This window comes from Chlamydotis macqueenii, chromosome Z (assembly GCF_036417535.1).
Source record: "Chlamydotis macqueenii isolate bChlMac1 chromosome Z, bChlMac1.mat, whole genome shotgun sequence".
In the NCBI taxonomy this organism is placed as follows: Eukaryota; Metazoa; Chordata; class Aves; order Otidiformes; family Otididae; genus Chlamydotis; species Chlamydotis macqueenii.
In genome coordinates, this window is record NC_141593.1 from 74846391 (window position 1) to 74858780 (window position 12390).

General features: G+C 56.3%; 3 protein-coding genes across 3 annotated transcripts; all 3 read right to left on the reverse strand.

The window, feature by feature from the left end:
* Positions 1-5313: 5313 nt before the first annotated feature.
* Positions 5314-6402, reverse strand: LOC147596426 (uncharacterized). Its single transcript, XM_086771394.1, has one exon. The coding sequence runs from the start codon at positions 6400-6402 to the stop codon at positions 5314-5316; it is 1089 nt and encodes a 362-aa protein (XP_086627520.1).
* Positions 6403-8053: 1651 nt separating this feature from the next.
* LOC147596427 (E3 ubiquitin-protein ligase Topors-like) lies at positions 8054-9198 on the reverse strand. The gene is given in 2 exon segments (XM_086771395.1): positions 8054-8793; positions 8796-9198. Coding segments are annotated over 2 exon segments (1143 nt in total).
* A 1541-nt stretch (positions 9199-10739) lies between these two features.
* LOC147596428 (E3 ubiquitin-protein ligase Topors-like) lies at positions 10740-11903 on the reverse strand. Its single transcript, XM_086771396.1, has one exon. It carries the CDS (start codon positions 11901-11903, stop codon positions 10740-10742), a length of 1164 nt encoding a protein of 387 aa, XP_086627522.1.
* Between the last annotated feature and the right edge of the window lie 487 nt (positions 11904-12390).

Here is a 12390-nt window from a genome sequence, read left to right on the forward strand (position 1 = left end):
TGTTTTGTAAAAGCTTTCTGGGAAGAAAAAAAAAAAAAGGTGAAAATAACATGAAAAGATATCTTTTATGAAAGAAGCAAATAACTTCACAAAAGTTTCACCTGTCAGTTCATCAAACTTTCCCATGAAATTAATTGTGTGACACAAGTGATTTGCTTTCTCTTGCTCTTTGTAGCTCATTTCCTGTATCTATGGAAAGGCTTGTGGATGCACGGGCTTGTTGCATCTGTGTGAGCACTTTTGGGAAAAAGACACAGCAACAGGCAGGTGCTGGGTTCTGGTTTAGGGTCACACAGTAAAATAATCAGAAATATTCTGAAACAAGTCACCATTATGTGAGGTCTTTTTTCCTTACTAGCTCTTTGTGAAATTAACCTCTTAAAACCACCAGAATGGAGGGGAATTTGCAAGTAACTCATATCTAAACAGTTTTAAATGAGGCTTAGGTGATCTAGTGTCCAAAATTTCACCTGTAAAGAACAAACACTCAAACCCGACTTTTCAAGAGTCCCAAGGGCCTTAAGAACAACTAGAGATGAGATAGGGATCAAAGCTCTGTTGAATGCCAACCACAGCTTTAACGAAGCCCACAAAGCAGTGAATTCTCTTACAAGTTTTACACACCTGACGCTTAGGAAACATTATTCGGTTTGATTTGTGCTAAGGGGAAAGCTGAAAGAGGGGAGATTCTGATTTCAAAAAAGAAAAAAACCACCACAATGTGCTCAGCCTGGCAGAGGAGCAGGGGCCCGGGGCGGCTCCGAGATCTCTGTCCTGGGAAATTTTCAAGGCGCAGCTGGATGTTGCCTGATCCTGAGGTCTCAGTCTGAATTCAGCACTGACAGAGGTGTCCGTCCACGCATGTTTGGATTCACAGACATCCCTGACTTTTTTCTGAAATGCTAAGTTTAGGAAAGGTGTTTCAGGGAGCAGGGGCTTCCAGATGCCAAAGGTGCTTTTGGAAATATTTGTGGTAGTCTGTGCCGTCCTTTGCGCTGCGCTTTGTGATCCAGCTACCATGTCCCACTGCTTCGGGCCGACGTGCGCACAGGCTGTGCTGCTGCCAGACTCCTCGCCCCTCCTGCCATGCCGTTCGGCAGACCTACTCTCTAGAGAGGCGGCAGTGACAGCTGCAGGGGGCCGGTTGGTGAATTCGCTCTTTTACTAACCCCCACGTCAGCGCAGAGCTGTGAGAAGCTGCCCTTTGCCTCTGCCCTCCCCTCACCCCCAACAGTTTCTGTCTTTTCCCAGTGGCACCGGTGCCAGTGTGGGGTGGCTGGGGCAGCTCTGGGGGAGGAGGCCAGGGGCTGCTTGCAGAACGTTCCAGCCGCTTCCAGCCAGTTCCAGCTGCTCCAAGGATCAACAGCCAAGCACAGCCCAGCCCCTCAGCCATGGGTGCGGCTGCCCAAACACAGGGAAGAGAGGGCAAAACCACTGGCTGAGGAGAGGAGTGAGGAGAAATGAGTGAGGGAGAGGAGATGGAAGAGCAAGGAGGGGCAGGCAGCGCGGAGCAGTGCCTGGGGCTGGAGCAGATCTGCCCTGCCGCCTGCAGAGAGCCCACGCCGGGGCAGGGGAGAGCCTGAGGGGCAAGGAGCCACTGGAGAAACCGGTAAGAGCTGGGCGTGGCTACAGCTAGGCTGTCCTCTGTAACAGGAAACACTCAGAATGACTGAAAAATGAAAGTTTCGCTGTATCAGTTACAGAATTCATTTTTGGGTGCGCAGTATAAATATGCATGTACCATGTGATGCAGGTGAAATATTAGGAGAAGTCATTGTTTTGGGAGATCCCCAAAGTAAAGGAGGAGCAAGGTTTGCTAATTGCCATAAAAGGTCGACCCCGAACAACGAGGCCCCTGAGAGCTTTCCCCACCAAGGATCAACATCGACATCGATCGTGACAACCGGCAGTACGCTGCCTGGATCTGGGGCCATGGGGATGCCTTGGACGCGCGGTGGTAGCTATTATAACTTTCTTCCTATCTTTACTTTTCCTTTTCACTCCCTTTCGCCTATCGCATATGGCTTTACAGGCACAAGAATAAAGTTTGTGCGGTTTGATTGAAACTAACCCCATTGGCGTGTTGGCCGTAATTTTGCACTTTGAGGTCGCACTAAAAGAGCCATCACGAGTCCCGAGTGGACCGTCTCATTTTTAAATTGGCGTAGTCGCAGGATCCTGAAAGACAGAGAGGTGCAGGCTGTGTGTGGTCTGTAACAGGGGAAGGACGGTTCGGTCCAGCCGCACCTAGCCCTACATCCCTCCGGATGAGAGGTGCCTAGAAAGCAAGGGGGCCGATCCAAATTTCCCGCACACCTCACACACCCAATGGACGTGAACTCGAGCTGAGGTTTGGACTCTGGCTGACGGGAGTTAATAATAAGATCTCTTAGTGCAAAAGCGGGACATGTGCTCATATGAATGAGGTCGACTACTCGGGGAAGTGAAGGGCGACTGCAGACAGACTGCATTTGTGGAAACCAAGTTGAGCCTCCCGTAGTAGATTTTGGTCTCTTCAACCACTCGGGGAAGAGAAGGGAGATGCAGGGAAACTGCGTGTGTGGAAACTGAGTTTAACGTCTCCAAAGTGGGTTTGGTCCTTTCTTCATAAGAATGGCAGCAGAAGTCAATGATCAGTACCCTTTGTTAGTGAAAAATCAAGACTCGTTTTAGGAGCTCTTGTCACAGCATGCTGCCCAGACGTCCATACCAGGGCGAGATTGGGCACAAGATAATCAGGCAAATTAGCAAAGCGTAGTAGATCGAATGACTTCCTTGCCAAAGGAGGCGAGGGTAAAATCTGGCAGAGGCAAAGCCATAGTTTGGCTTATTCTGGGTGCAAGTCTGGCAGCAGCAGTAGGGGACCACGTTAAGCAGTGTGACCAGGAACAACAGATTACTGAGTCGCTCCAGATGAATCAGTCTTGCAGCGGAAGTCCTTCAAGAGACAGTATCCACCCTCCAAAAGAAGCTGCAGGAAGAAAAGGAGCAAAATCTTTGCTAGAATCTATCTTGAGAGAAGAATATCCAAAGAATTCAGAACTGTGGAGTGAGACAGATCTGAAGCCTGAGGAGAGAGGTATTTGACAGATAATCCCGACATACTCTCAGAAGGAATTCCAAGAAGTGAGGGATCACTTTGGCAATCACCGTCGGGTGAGACCTTTCGTTAAAACAGAATATTTTGATTTGAATGACGAGGATAGAGAACCAAAAATTACAACTAACGACTTGCTGTACATCGCTACTGAGCTTGCCAAGTTGGTGCAGGAATATGGGTGCCTTGCTAAAAAATCCGAGAGGGAGTACGTGTGGTGTGTGTCTCTAACCAGGGGAGATCACTTTCAGCTAAGGGACAAGGAGGCCGAGGGACACTGGGGTCTTTCTGACCACAGGAGATAATCGGGGGGGAATAGGGAATGGGGGTTATGGGCAGTTCATCACATGTCGCTTTCCACTGCTCCTTCCTCCGCAGGGGAAGAACTCCTCACATTCCTCCCCTGCTCCAGTCCCTCCCACGGGTACAGTCCTTCACCAACTGCCCCAGCGTGGACCCTTTTTCCACAGGGTGCAGTCCCTCCGCAACAGGCTGCCCCAGCGCGGGCCCTCTGCTCCTGCGGGGGCCTCCGTGGGCTGCAGGGGCACAGCCGGCCTCACCAGGGGCTGCACCACGGGCTGCAGGGGAATCTCTGCCCGCAGCACCATTGCTGCTCCCCCTCCTGCTTCGCTCCCCTCGGCGCCTGCAGCCGCTCCTCTCACAGAAATCCTTCACAATGGGCTCAGGCAGACGCCTCTCCGGTTCCCTTCACAGCTCCTCTCCTCCCATCTCTCGGCCGGGCCCAGTCGGGCCCAGCGGGAGGCCAGAGGCTGAGGGCCACAAGGCCCAAAAGGCTCTCGCCTCCCCCTCTCTACCTCTCGCTTCTGCTTCTTCACATATTCTGCCTTTTCGTTTTTTTTTCCTTTTGGCAAGCCTCACAAAAGCCTCACACCTTCCTTCCTAACACTTCATTCTACATGGAGGGATGTTGTTCTCGTCAGAACAGAATCCCTCGCTAGAGCTGGGAAGCCACCTGTTCTGCCCCTTTCTGGATGTGGCCATAGCAGAGCCACTCCTCCAAATCTTCTTGTGTTGCAGCTTCTCTCTAACATTTCTAACTCCTCGGAGAAGATACAGACACATTTTCTGTCCCACAGGGTGAATCAAGGGCACTGGCTGTGACTACCACAACTGCTCACTGGGGACCTGGCCTTCGCAGGGGCTTTTTACCTCCATCCCATTATTTGCAGAGGACATTTGCTTCTCACTCCCTTGCATTTCACTGACATGATCAGTACCTCACTGCTTTAACTTTGCACTCTTTGTTTGCTCAGTCACGAGCTGCAAATAGGGGTGTCTCTCATGCATGTGCCCCACAGTGGGTCAGTCCTACACAAGAATGTTTTCACTGAAAGCCTTGCCGTGAACTCTGTCCAGCCGTGAGATACTGTTAGAACAGCACAAGAGATTCCGTCTGTCACTCCTAAACAGCACCTCTCTCTACTGCTTCTAGGTATTCTAGGCCAACACTCTAGTATTACAGTGTCCTGGAGACAGGAGAACTGAAACACTGGTACCTGAACACCAGCAGGCCCAGTACCTGTCTGCAGGTAACCTGGAGCTCCTCACGACACGAGCCTGAACTTTGCCCTTCGTGCGGATGTTTTCCGTGTGGTGTCTGGGTGATGGGAGGGCTGGCTCAGAGCAGCGGTGCTGTTTGAGCAGCACGTTTTGGCAAAGCAGGCAGGTTTCCTTAGCTTCCCCGTGGAGAGGGACCCTGTACTCCCACAGCCAGTGTGGAGGTACCCACCCACGTGCATGGGACGGGGCGCCTGCGTCCAGCCCGGTAACTGGAGCCGCCTCCCAGCCCGCAAGGGCCATCAGGGAAAGAGTTTCTGTCTCCAAAAACTGGGAGCTGTCCACTGGGAAGAGGCAACTACTCCAGTGCGGAAGAGTGTTTTCCCTCACATTCCAGTACATGGTTATCCCTACAAAGCGCTGTTTGGATGCAGAGAAGCTGTGCTCAGGAGCCCGCATACCCTAGAAGGCACACTGCTCTTCCAGTCATGTGGGCTGCCCGGACTGGATGGCAGGAGCAGGGTCCCAGGGCCGTTGGTCCACAAACCCCTCCGAGCCGGGCTCTGGGGGCCTAGGCCAGAGGTGGGGCATGGGGGTCACAGAAAGGCACTGGGAGAAGGGGGTAAAGTAGCACCCAGAAAGTCTGTTTCAAGGAAAGAGGGATTTATTTCTTTTTTTTTGAAAACGATTTGATGCAGCTAGCGCCGCCTCCGGGGTGGCCTCTTGCGGGGCTGTGGAGAGTCCTGGGGGCTGGCAGCCCTCCTCTTTGCGGGGCGCCGGGCCCGCATGGTTGATCTGTCCCTGCCCCGTCTGGGAGCAGAAGTTCTCCGGTTGCAGCCCTGGGCAGAGGGGCCTGCTGCTGCTGCCTCCCCTGGTTCCACCTGGGGTTGCTCCTGCTCTGCAGAAATGGGCGCAGGTGAGGGGCAGCCAGGACCCCTGTGGTCTACAGCCTCCGAAGGACCATCTTCCTCCTCCACGTTGGACACTGCGGGGCTGCAGGAAGAGCAGCTGGAGATGGGAGTCTCCCCACCGGCGTTGGTGGAGCTGGAGCTGCTGGAGTTGGAGCTGGAGATGCTTGCGCTAGTGGAGCAGGTGCTGGCTGCAGGGCTGTTGTCCTCCTCCCCAGCAGTGTTGCAGCGAATCAGCCTCCCAGCCTCTTCACTGCACCGCTCCACAATGACATTGAAGAGGTCACGAACCAGTGGTTCCGTAAATCCCCCGAGGCAGTCCTGCAGTATGTCGAGCATGACTTGCTCATTCGGACCATACACGCACAGGACATGCAGGATCAGGCTCTCTATACTGTTTACGTGCCACCACCGAGCCCCTAAGATCAGCCTCAGTACAGCACGCAGCGAGGGCAGCACGGGATCAAGAAGACTTTGTTGTCTCTGGAAGAGTCCTGCCCAGACCTCGGGCTGGAGCCCACCCACTGCCTCTGACCCTGCAGCCCCCTGCCCAGCCGAAGAGTGTACCCACTCCGGATAAGGAGGGGATGCTGCAGGGTCATGGGGGCTGTTTTGGGCCAGGCTGTCAGGGGCTCTTCCTGCCTGGCCGCTGGCGTCTTGTGACTCTTCACGGCTTCTGATGACGCACCGTAGGTAGTCATCTTCTCCCCGCACAGAAAACCTGATGATCTCTATTGGTCTTCCACAAATAGGGCATGCCGAGCTCCCCCTTATCCACCGCAGGATGCAGCCCACACAAATCTGGTGCTGACAGGGCACCACATGAGCAACGCCATGTCGAGCGTCGTGGCAGATGGGGCAGCTCCACTCCCTCCCCATGGCCGTGTTTGTGCTCTGCGCTGGGTTGGGGAGAGTTCAGCTGAGCAGCTGCTCCTTCTCACAGGCACTGACTCTCCCAAAGGCTTTAACACGCGCTGCAAAATAGGGAGAGGCCATGGTCACTGTCTGAGACATCCCATGTCCCAGGTAGGATAGGGGAGGACAAAATGCACCTGTCCCTCAACAAGGACACTTCCCTGGCTCCCCAAACCCCAGCACCCTTTCCAGACCACCCTAGGCAGATGTTTCCCTGCACAGCTCACCTCTACTGCTGCAAGCGTGTGCCGCAGTGCCCGGCTGCCTGAACCAGGCAGGGCCGGATAAGAACACGGGAATGGCTCTGGGATGGGCACCGAGAGCTGCCGAAGACAACCCCCGAAGTACCACCCAAAACCAGGAAAAGACTCGCTCTACCCTCCAGACCTCGCACACACGCTCGGCAGGAGTACAGGCTTGAGTCAGACTGGGCCAGGCTCTGCCCGCGCCCGAATTTAAGCAGTGAGGTTGCCACAATTCTGCTTCCACCTCCCAGCACTTGGATGCCATCTGCAGCCACAGCCGTTTCTCTTCCCTCTCCGTGCGCAGGCAACTCCTTCCCCGGAGGCCACGCACACCCCACGCACCCCGCGTGGTTCTGCTGGGGCTTGGGCAGGGCAGGAGGGCTGGGACGCCAGGCACCTCCTGCTGCCTCTTCTGCCCCGGCCCAGAGCCCACAACGGGACACCGGCCTGCCAAATCCCTAGGGCGTAGCGTTCCTGAGGGCTGTCGAACACACGCAGGGAGCTCCAGCCGCGGCCCAGCTGGAGGTCTGGGCTGCTTTGGCTCCTCCTGGCACTTCCCCTGGATGACTGGCAGGAATCGGAAGAGGCACGGTAGGCTGAGCTTGTGGGAGCTCACTCTGCGCTGCTTGCTCTGTGCCGGGCTTGCAGGCTACACCCCGCTTCCGGCAGCACTACCACGTCTCCAGCAGGACAACATCTCCACAGACTTTTGCCATCAACGTGGGCACCCTGGCCACAGGAAACTTCTCCCTTGCACTACAGCGAGCACACGGTGAGCCCCCGTGCCCCCAGCCACACCGCTCCTCCAGGAGGCTCACCTGGCTCTGCCAGCTTCCTTGCCTTTAGCCCGCTTGCACTCCTTTGCCAGCTGCCTGGCTAGAGAAACCCTCCGCTGAGCCAAGAACACTGGATCCAGCACACCCGCTGCAAGCAGGAGGCCAGAGAACAGCTCAACAGCTGCTTTGGGGCCGTGTGGGCCACCACGAGCGGCAGAGCTGCTCGGTCGGGCCATGCAAGGCTTGCCGACAGTCCTTGCCACCCCTGGCAGCCACGGTCCCAGGAGCTCCTCGTCCCTGCCCCACACGGGATCTGCTCCAGCGCTGAACTCCTGCTGAGCCACCCGCCTCCCCAGGCCCTGTTTTTTCTCCTGGTCTCCCTTGCCCCTCTGCCGGCAGCAGGGACCCACCACTGCCCGCAACTGGGAGGTGCCTGCTGGGCAGGGGCAGCTACCGCAGCACAGAAGAGTCTACTTCCTCCCATTCCAGTACATGGTTGTCCCCACAAAGCAGGGGATAATGCAGCAAACAGAAAGTCTGTTTCAAAGAAAAAGGAATTTATCTATTTTTATATAAAGAGTTGATGGAGCCCTGCTAGCGCCGCCTCCGGGGTGGCCTCTTGCGGGGCTGTGGAGAGTCCTGGGGGCTGGCAGCCCTCCTCTTTGCGGGGCGCCGCGTCCGGACGGTTGAGCGGTCCCTGCTCCGTCTGGGAGTGGAAGGGCTGTGGCTGCAGCCCTGGGCAGAGGGGCCTGCTGCCGCTGTCTCCTCTGGTTCCTGCTGGGGCTGCTCCTGCTCTGCAGAGACGGGCTCAGGCGAGGGGCAGCCGGGACCCCCGTGGATTGCAGCTTCCAAAGGACTGTCTTCCTCCTGCACATCGGACACTGCGGAGCTGCGGGAAGGGTTGGTGCGGCTATAGATGGCAGTACGCCTGTGACTGCTGGAGGAGCTGGAGCTCGAGGAGCTGGAGCTGCTACTGCTCCGCCTGGACCTGGAGGAGCTGGAACTGGAGCTGAAGGAGATGGAGCTCAAGGAGCTGGAGCTAGCCACAGGGTTGTTGTCCTCCTCCTCAGCAGCACTGGACCGCAGCAGCCTCCCAGCCTCCTCACTGCACTGCTCCACAACGATGTTGATGAGGCCGTGGACCAGTTCTTCTGTATGTTCCCGGAGGCTGTCCCGCCGCGTGTGGACCATGACTTGCGCATTCAGGCCATACATGCAGAGTGTGTGCACGATCAGGCACTGTACATTGTTTACCTGCCACCAGCGAGCCCCAAATATCTGCTGCAGCATGAGGTGCAGCCAGGGCAGCACGGGATCAAGGAGAATTTGGTGTTTTCGAAGAGTCGTGCCCAGACCCCGGGCAGGAGCCCACCCACTGCTTCTGATCCCACAGCCCCCTGCTCAGCCGAGGACGGCATCCCCTGCTGAGAAGATCGAGGTGATGCCGCAGCATGATGGGGGCTGTTTTCGGCCAGGCTGTCAGGAGCTGTTCCTACCTGGCTCCTGGCATCTTGGGACTCTTCACATATTCTGAAAACATACTGTATGTAGTCATTTTCTCCCCGCACAGAAAACTTGACAGTCTCTATTGGTCTTCTGCAAAGGGGGCACTCTGCTTTCTCTGTTATACACTGCAGGATGCAGCCCACACAGAACTGGTGCTGACAGGGCATCACATGAGCAACGCCATCTTGAGCGTCGTGGCAGATGGGGCAGCTCCATGCCCTCCCCATGGCCATGTTTGTGCTCTGCGCTGGGTTGGGGAGAGCTGAGGATGAGGAGCTGCTCCTTCTCACAGGCACTGATGCTGCCAAAGGCTTTAACACTCTGCAAAATAGGGAGAGGCCATGGTCACTGTGTGGGACATCCCATGTCCCAGGGAAAATAGAGGAGGACAAAATGGACCTCTCTCCCTCAACAAGGACAGTTCCCTGGCTCCCCAAGCCCCAGCACCCATTCCAGAACACCCCAGGCAGATGTTTCCTCGCACAGCTCACCTCTGCTTCTGGCAAGCGTGCGCCACAGTGCCCGGCTGCCTGACCCAGGCAGGGCCGGATAAGAACCCAGGGAATGGCTCTGGGATGGGCACCGAGAGCTGCCAAAGACAACCCCCGAAGTACCACCCAAAACCAGGAAAAGACTCGCTCTACCCTCCAGACCTCGCACACACGCTCGGCAGGAGTACAGGCCTGAGCCCGACTGGGACAGGCTCTGCCCACGCCCGAATTTAAGCCTTGAGGGGCGTGAGGTCACGTTCCAGCGCTCAGTGACATCACCATCCACCGCTCAAAGAGTTCACGTTCCACCAGACGGTGACATCACTGTGGGCCATCTGCCCCCACAGGCACACAGCATTGTAAGGCTCATCAGAAGATCAGTGTTGTCTCAACCAGGACTTCCAGCTGCACGATGGATTTGGTGTGGCCTAAAAGTTAGGCTCACAACTTGACGTGAGTTGCTGCGAGTGCTCTGCCTGAGACGCAGTTGTTTTTCTGGGGACGGAATGTGATTGCTATGGACAAGGCCCACTCTGGCCTAACAACAAAATGTACAACATGCTGGAGATGGCGGCCAGAGTGGCGCCGACGTGCCACAGCTCATCCCTGTTGTCAAGACGGCAAAGATAACCGTGCACCTGCTATCGAGGAGGATGAATCACAACTGCTGGCTCAAAAACCACGGTGAGAAAGTGCCCGTTAACTGAACTTTGCTCATTACAATGTACAAAAAACACACTTCTAAGGGCCCAGAACAGGTGGAGATACCCAAAGTAAAGGAGGAGCAGGGTTTGCTACTTGGAAAAAAAGGTCGACCCCGAACAACGAGGCCCCTGAGAGCTTTCCCCACCAAGGATCAACATCAACATCGATCGTGACGACCGGCAGTACGCTGCCTGGATCTGGGGCCATGGGGATGCCTTGGACGCGCAGTGGTAGCTATTATAACTTTTTTCCTATCTTTACTTTTCCTTTTCACTCCCTTTCGCCTATCGCATGCCGCTTTACAGGCACAAGAATAAAGTTTGTGCTGTTTGATTGAAACTAACCCTGTTGGCGTGTTCGCCGTAATTTTGCACTTTGAGGTCACACTAAAAGAGCCATCACGAGTCCCGAGTGGACCGTCTCATTTTTAAATTGGTGTAGTCGCAGGATCCGGAAAGACAGAGGTGGGGCATGGGGGTCACAGAAAGGCACTGGGAGAAGGGGGTACAGCAGCAAACAGAAAGTGTTTCAAGGAAAGAGGGATTTATTTGTTTTTTTAAAGAGTTGATGGAGGCCTGCTAGCGCCGCCTCCGAGGTGGCCTCTTGCGGGGCTGTGGAGAGTCCTGGGGGCTGGCAGCCCTCCTCTTTGGGGCGCGCCGGGCCCGCGTGGTTGAGCTGTCCCTGCTCCGTCTGGGAGCAGAAGTGCTCCGGTTGCGGCCCTGGGCAGAGGGTCCTGCTGCTGCTGCCTCCCCTGGTTCCTCCTGGGGTTGCTCCTGCTCTGCAGAGACGGGCCCAGATGAGGGGCAGCTGGGACCCCCGTGGACTGCAGCCTCCAAAGGACCATTTTCCTCCTCCACAGTGGACACTATGGGGCTGCCAGAAGAGCTGCTGGAGCTGCAGGTGGGAGCCTCCTCATCAGAGGAGCTGAAACTGGAGCTGCTAGAGCTGGAGCTGGTAGAGCTGGACCTGCTGGAGTTGGAGCTGAAGGAGCTTGTGCTCCTGGAGCTTGAGGTGCTGCTCCTGGAGCTCAAGGAGCTGGAGCTGGCCACAGGGTTGTTGTCCTCCTCCTCAGCAGCACTGGACCGCAGCAGCCTCCCAGCCTCCTCACTGCACTGCTCCACAACGATGTTGATGAGGCCGTGGACCAGTTCTTCTGTATGTTCCCGGAGGGTGTCCCGCAGCGTGTGGACCATGACTTGCGCATTCAGGCCGTAGGTGCAGAGTGTGTGCACGATCAGGCACTGTACACTGTTTACCTGCCACCAGCGAGCCCCAAATATCTGCTGCAGCATGAGGTGCAGCCAGGGCAGCACGGGATCAAGGAGAATTTGGTGTCTTCGGAAGAGTCGTGCCCAGACCTCGGGCAGGAGCCCACCCACTGCTTCTGATCCCGCAGCCCCCTGCTCAGCCGAGGACGGCATCCCCTGCTGAGAAGATGGAGGTGACGCCGCAGCATGATGGGGGCTGTTTTCGGCCAGGCTGTCGGGAGCTGCTCCTGCCTGGCTGCTGGCATCTCGGGACTCTTCAGACGTTCTGAAGAAATACTGTATGCAGTCATTTTCTCCCCGCACAGAGAACTTGACAGACTCTACTGGTCTTCTGCAAAGGGGGCACTCTACTTTCTCCGTTATCCACCGCAGTATGCAGCCCACACAAATCTGGTGCTGACAGGGCATCACATGAGCAACGCCATCTTGAGCGTCGTGGCAGATGGGGCAGCTCCACTCTGTCTCCGTGGCCATGCTGTGCTCTGCGCTGCGTTGGGGAGAGCTGAGGATGAGGAGCCATGTCCCAGGGAGGGTGGGGGACGACAATGTGCCCAGGTCCCTCATGAGGGGCACTTCCCTGGCTCCCCAAACCCCCAGCAACCGCCCCAGGTCACCCTACGGGGATGTTTCCCTGCACAGCTCACCTCTACTGCTGCAAGCGTGCACCGCAGTGCCCGGCTGCCTGAACCAGGCAGGGCCAGATAGGAACACAGGGAATGGCTCTGGGATGGGCACCGAGAGCTGCCCAAGACAACCCCCGAAGTACCACCCAAAACCAGGAAAAGACTCGCTCTACCCTCCAGACCTCGCACACACGCTCAGCAGGAGTACAGGCTTGAGCCAGACTGGGCCAGGCTCTGCCCGCGCCCGAATTTAAGCCTTGAGGGGCGTGAGGTCACGTTCCATCGCTCAGTGATGTCACCATCCACCACTCAAAGATTTCACGTTCCACCAGACGGTG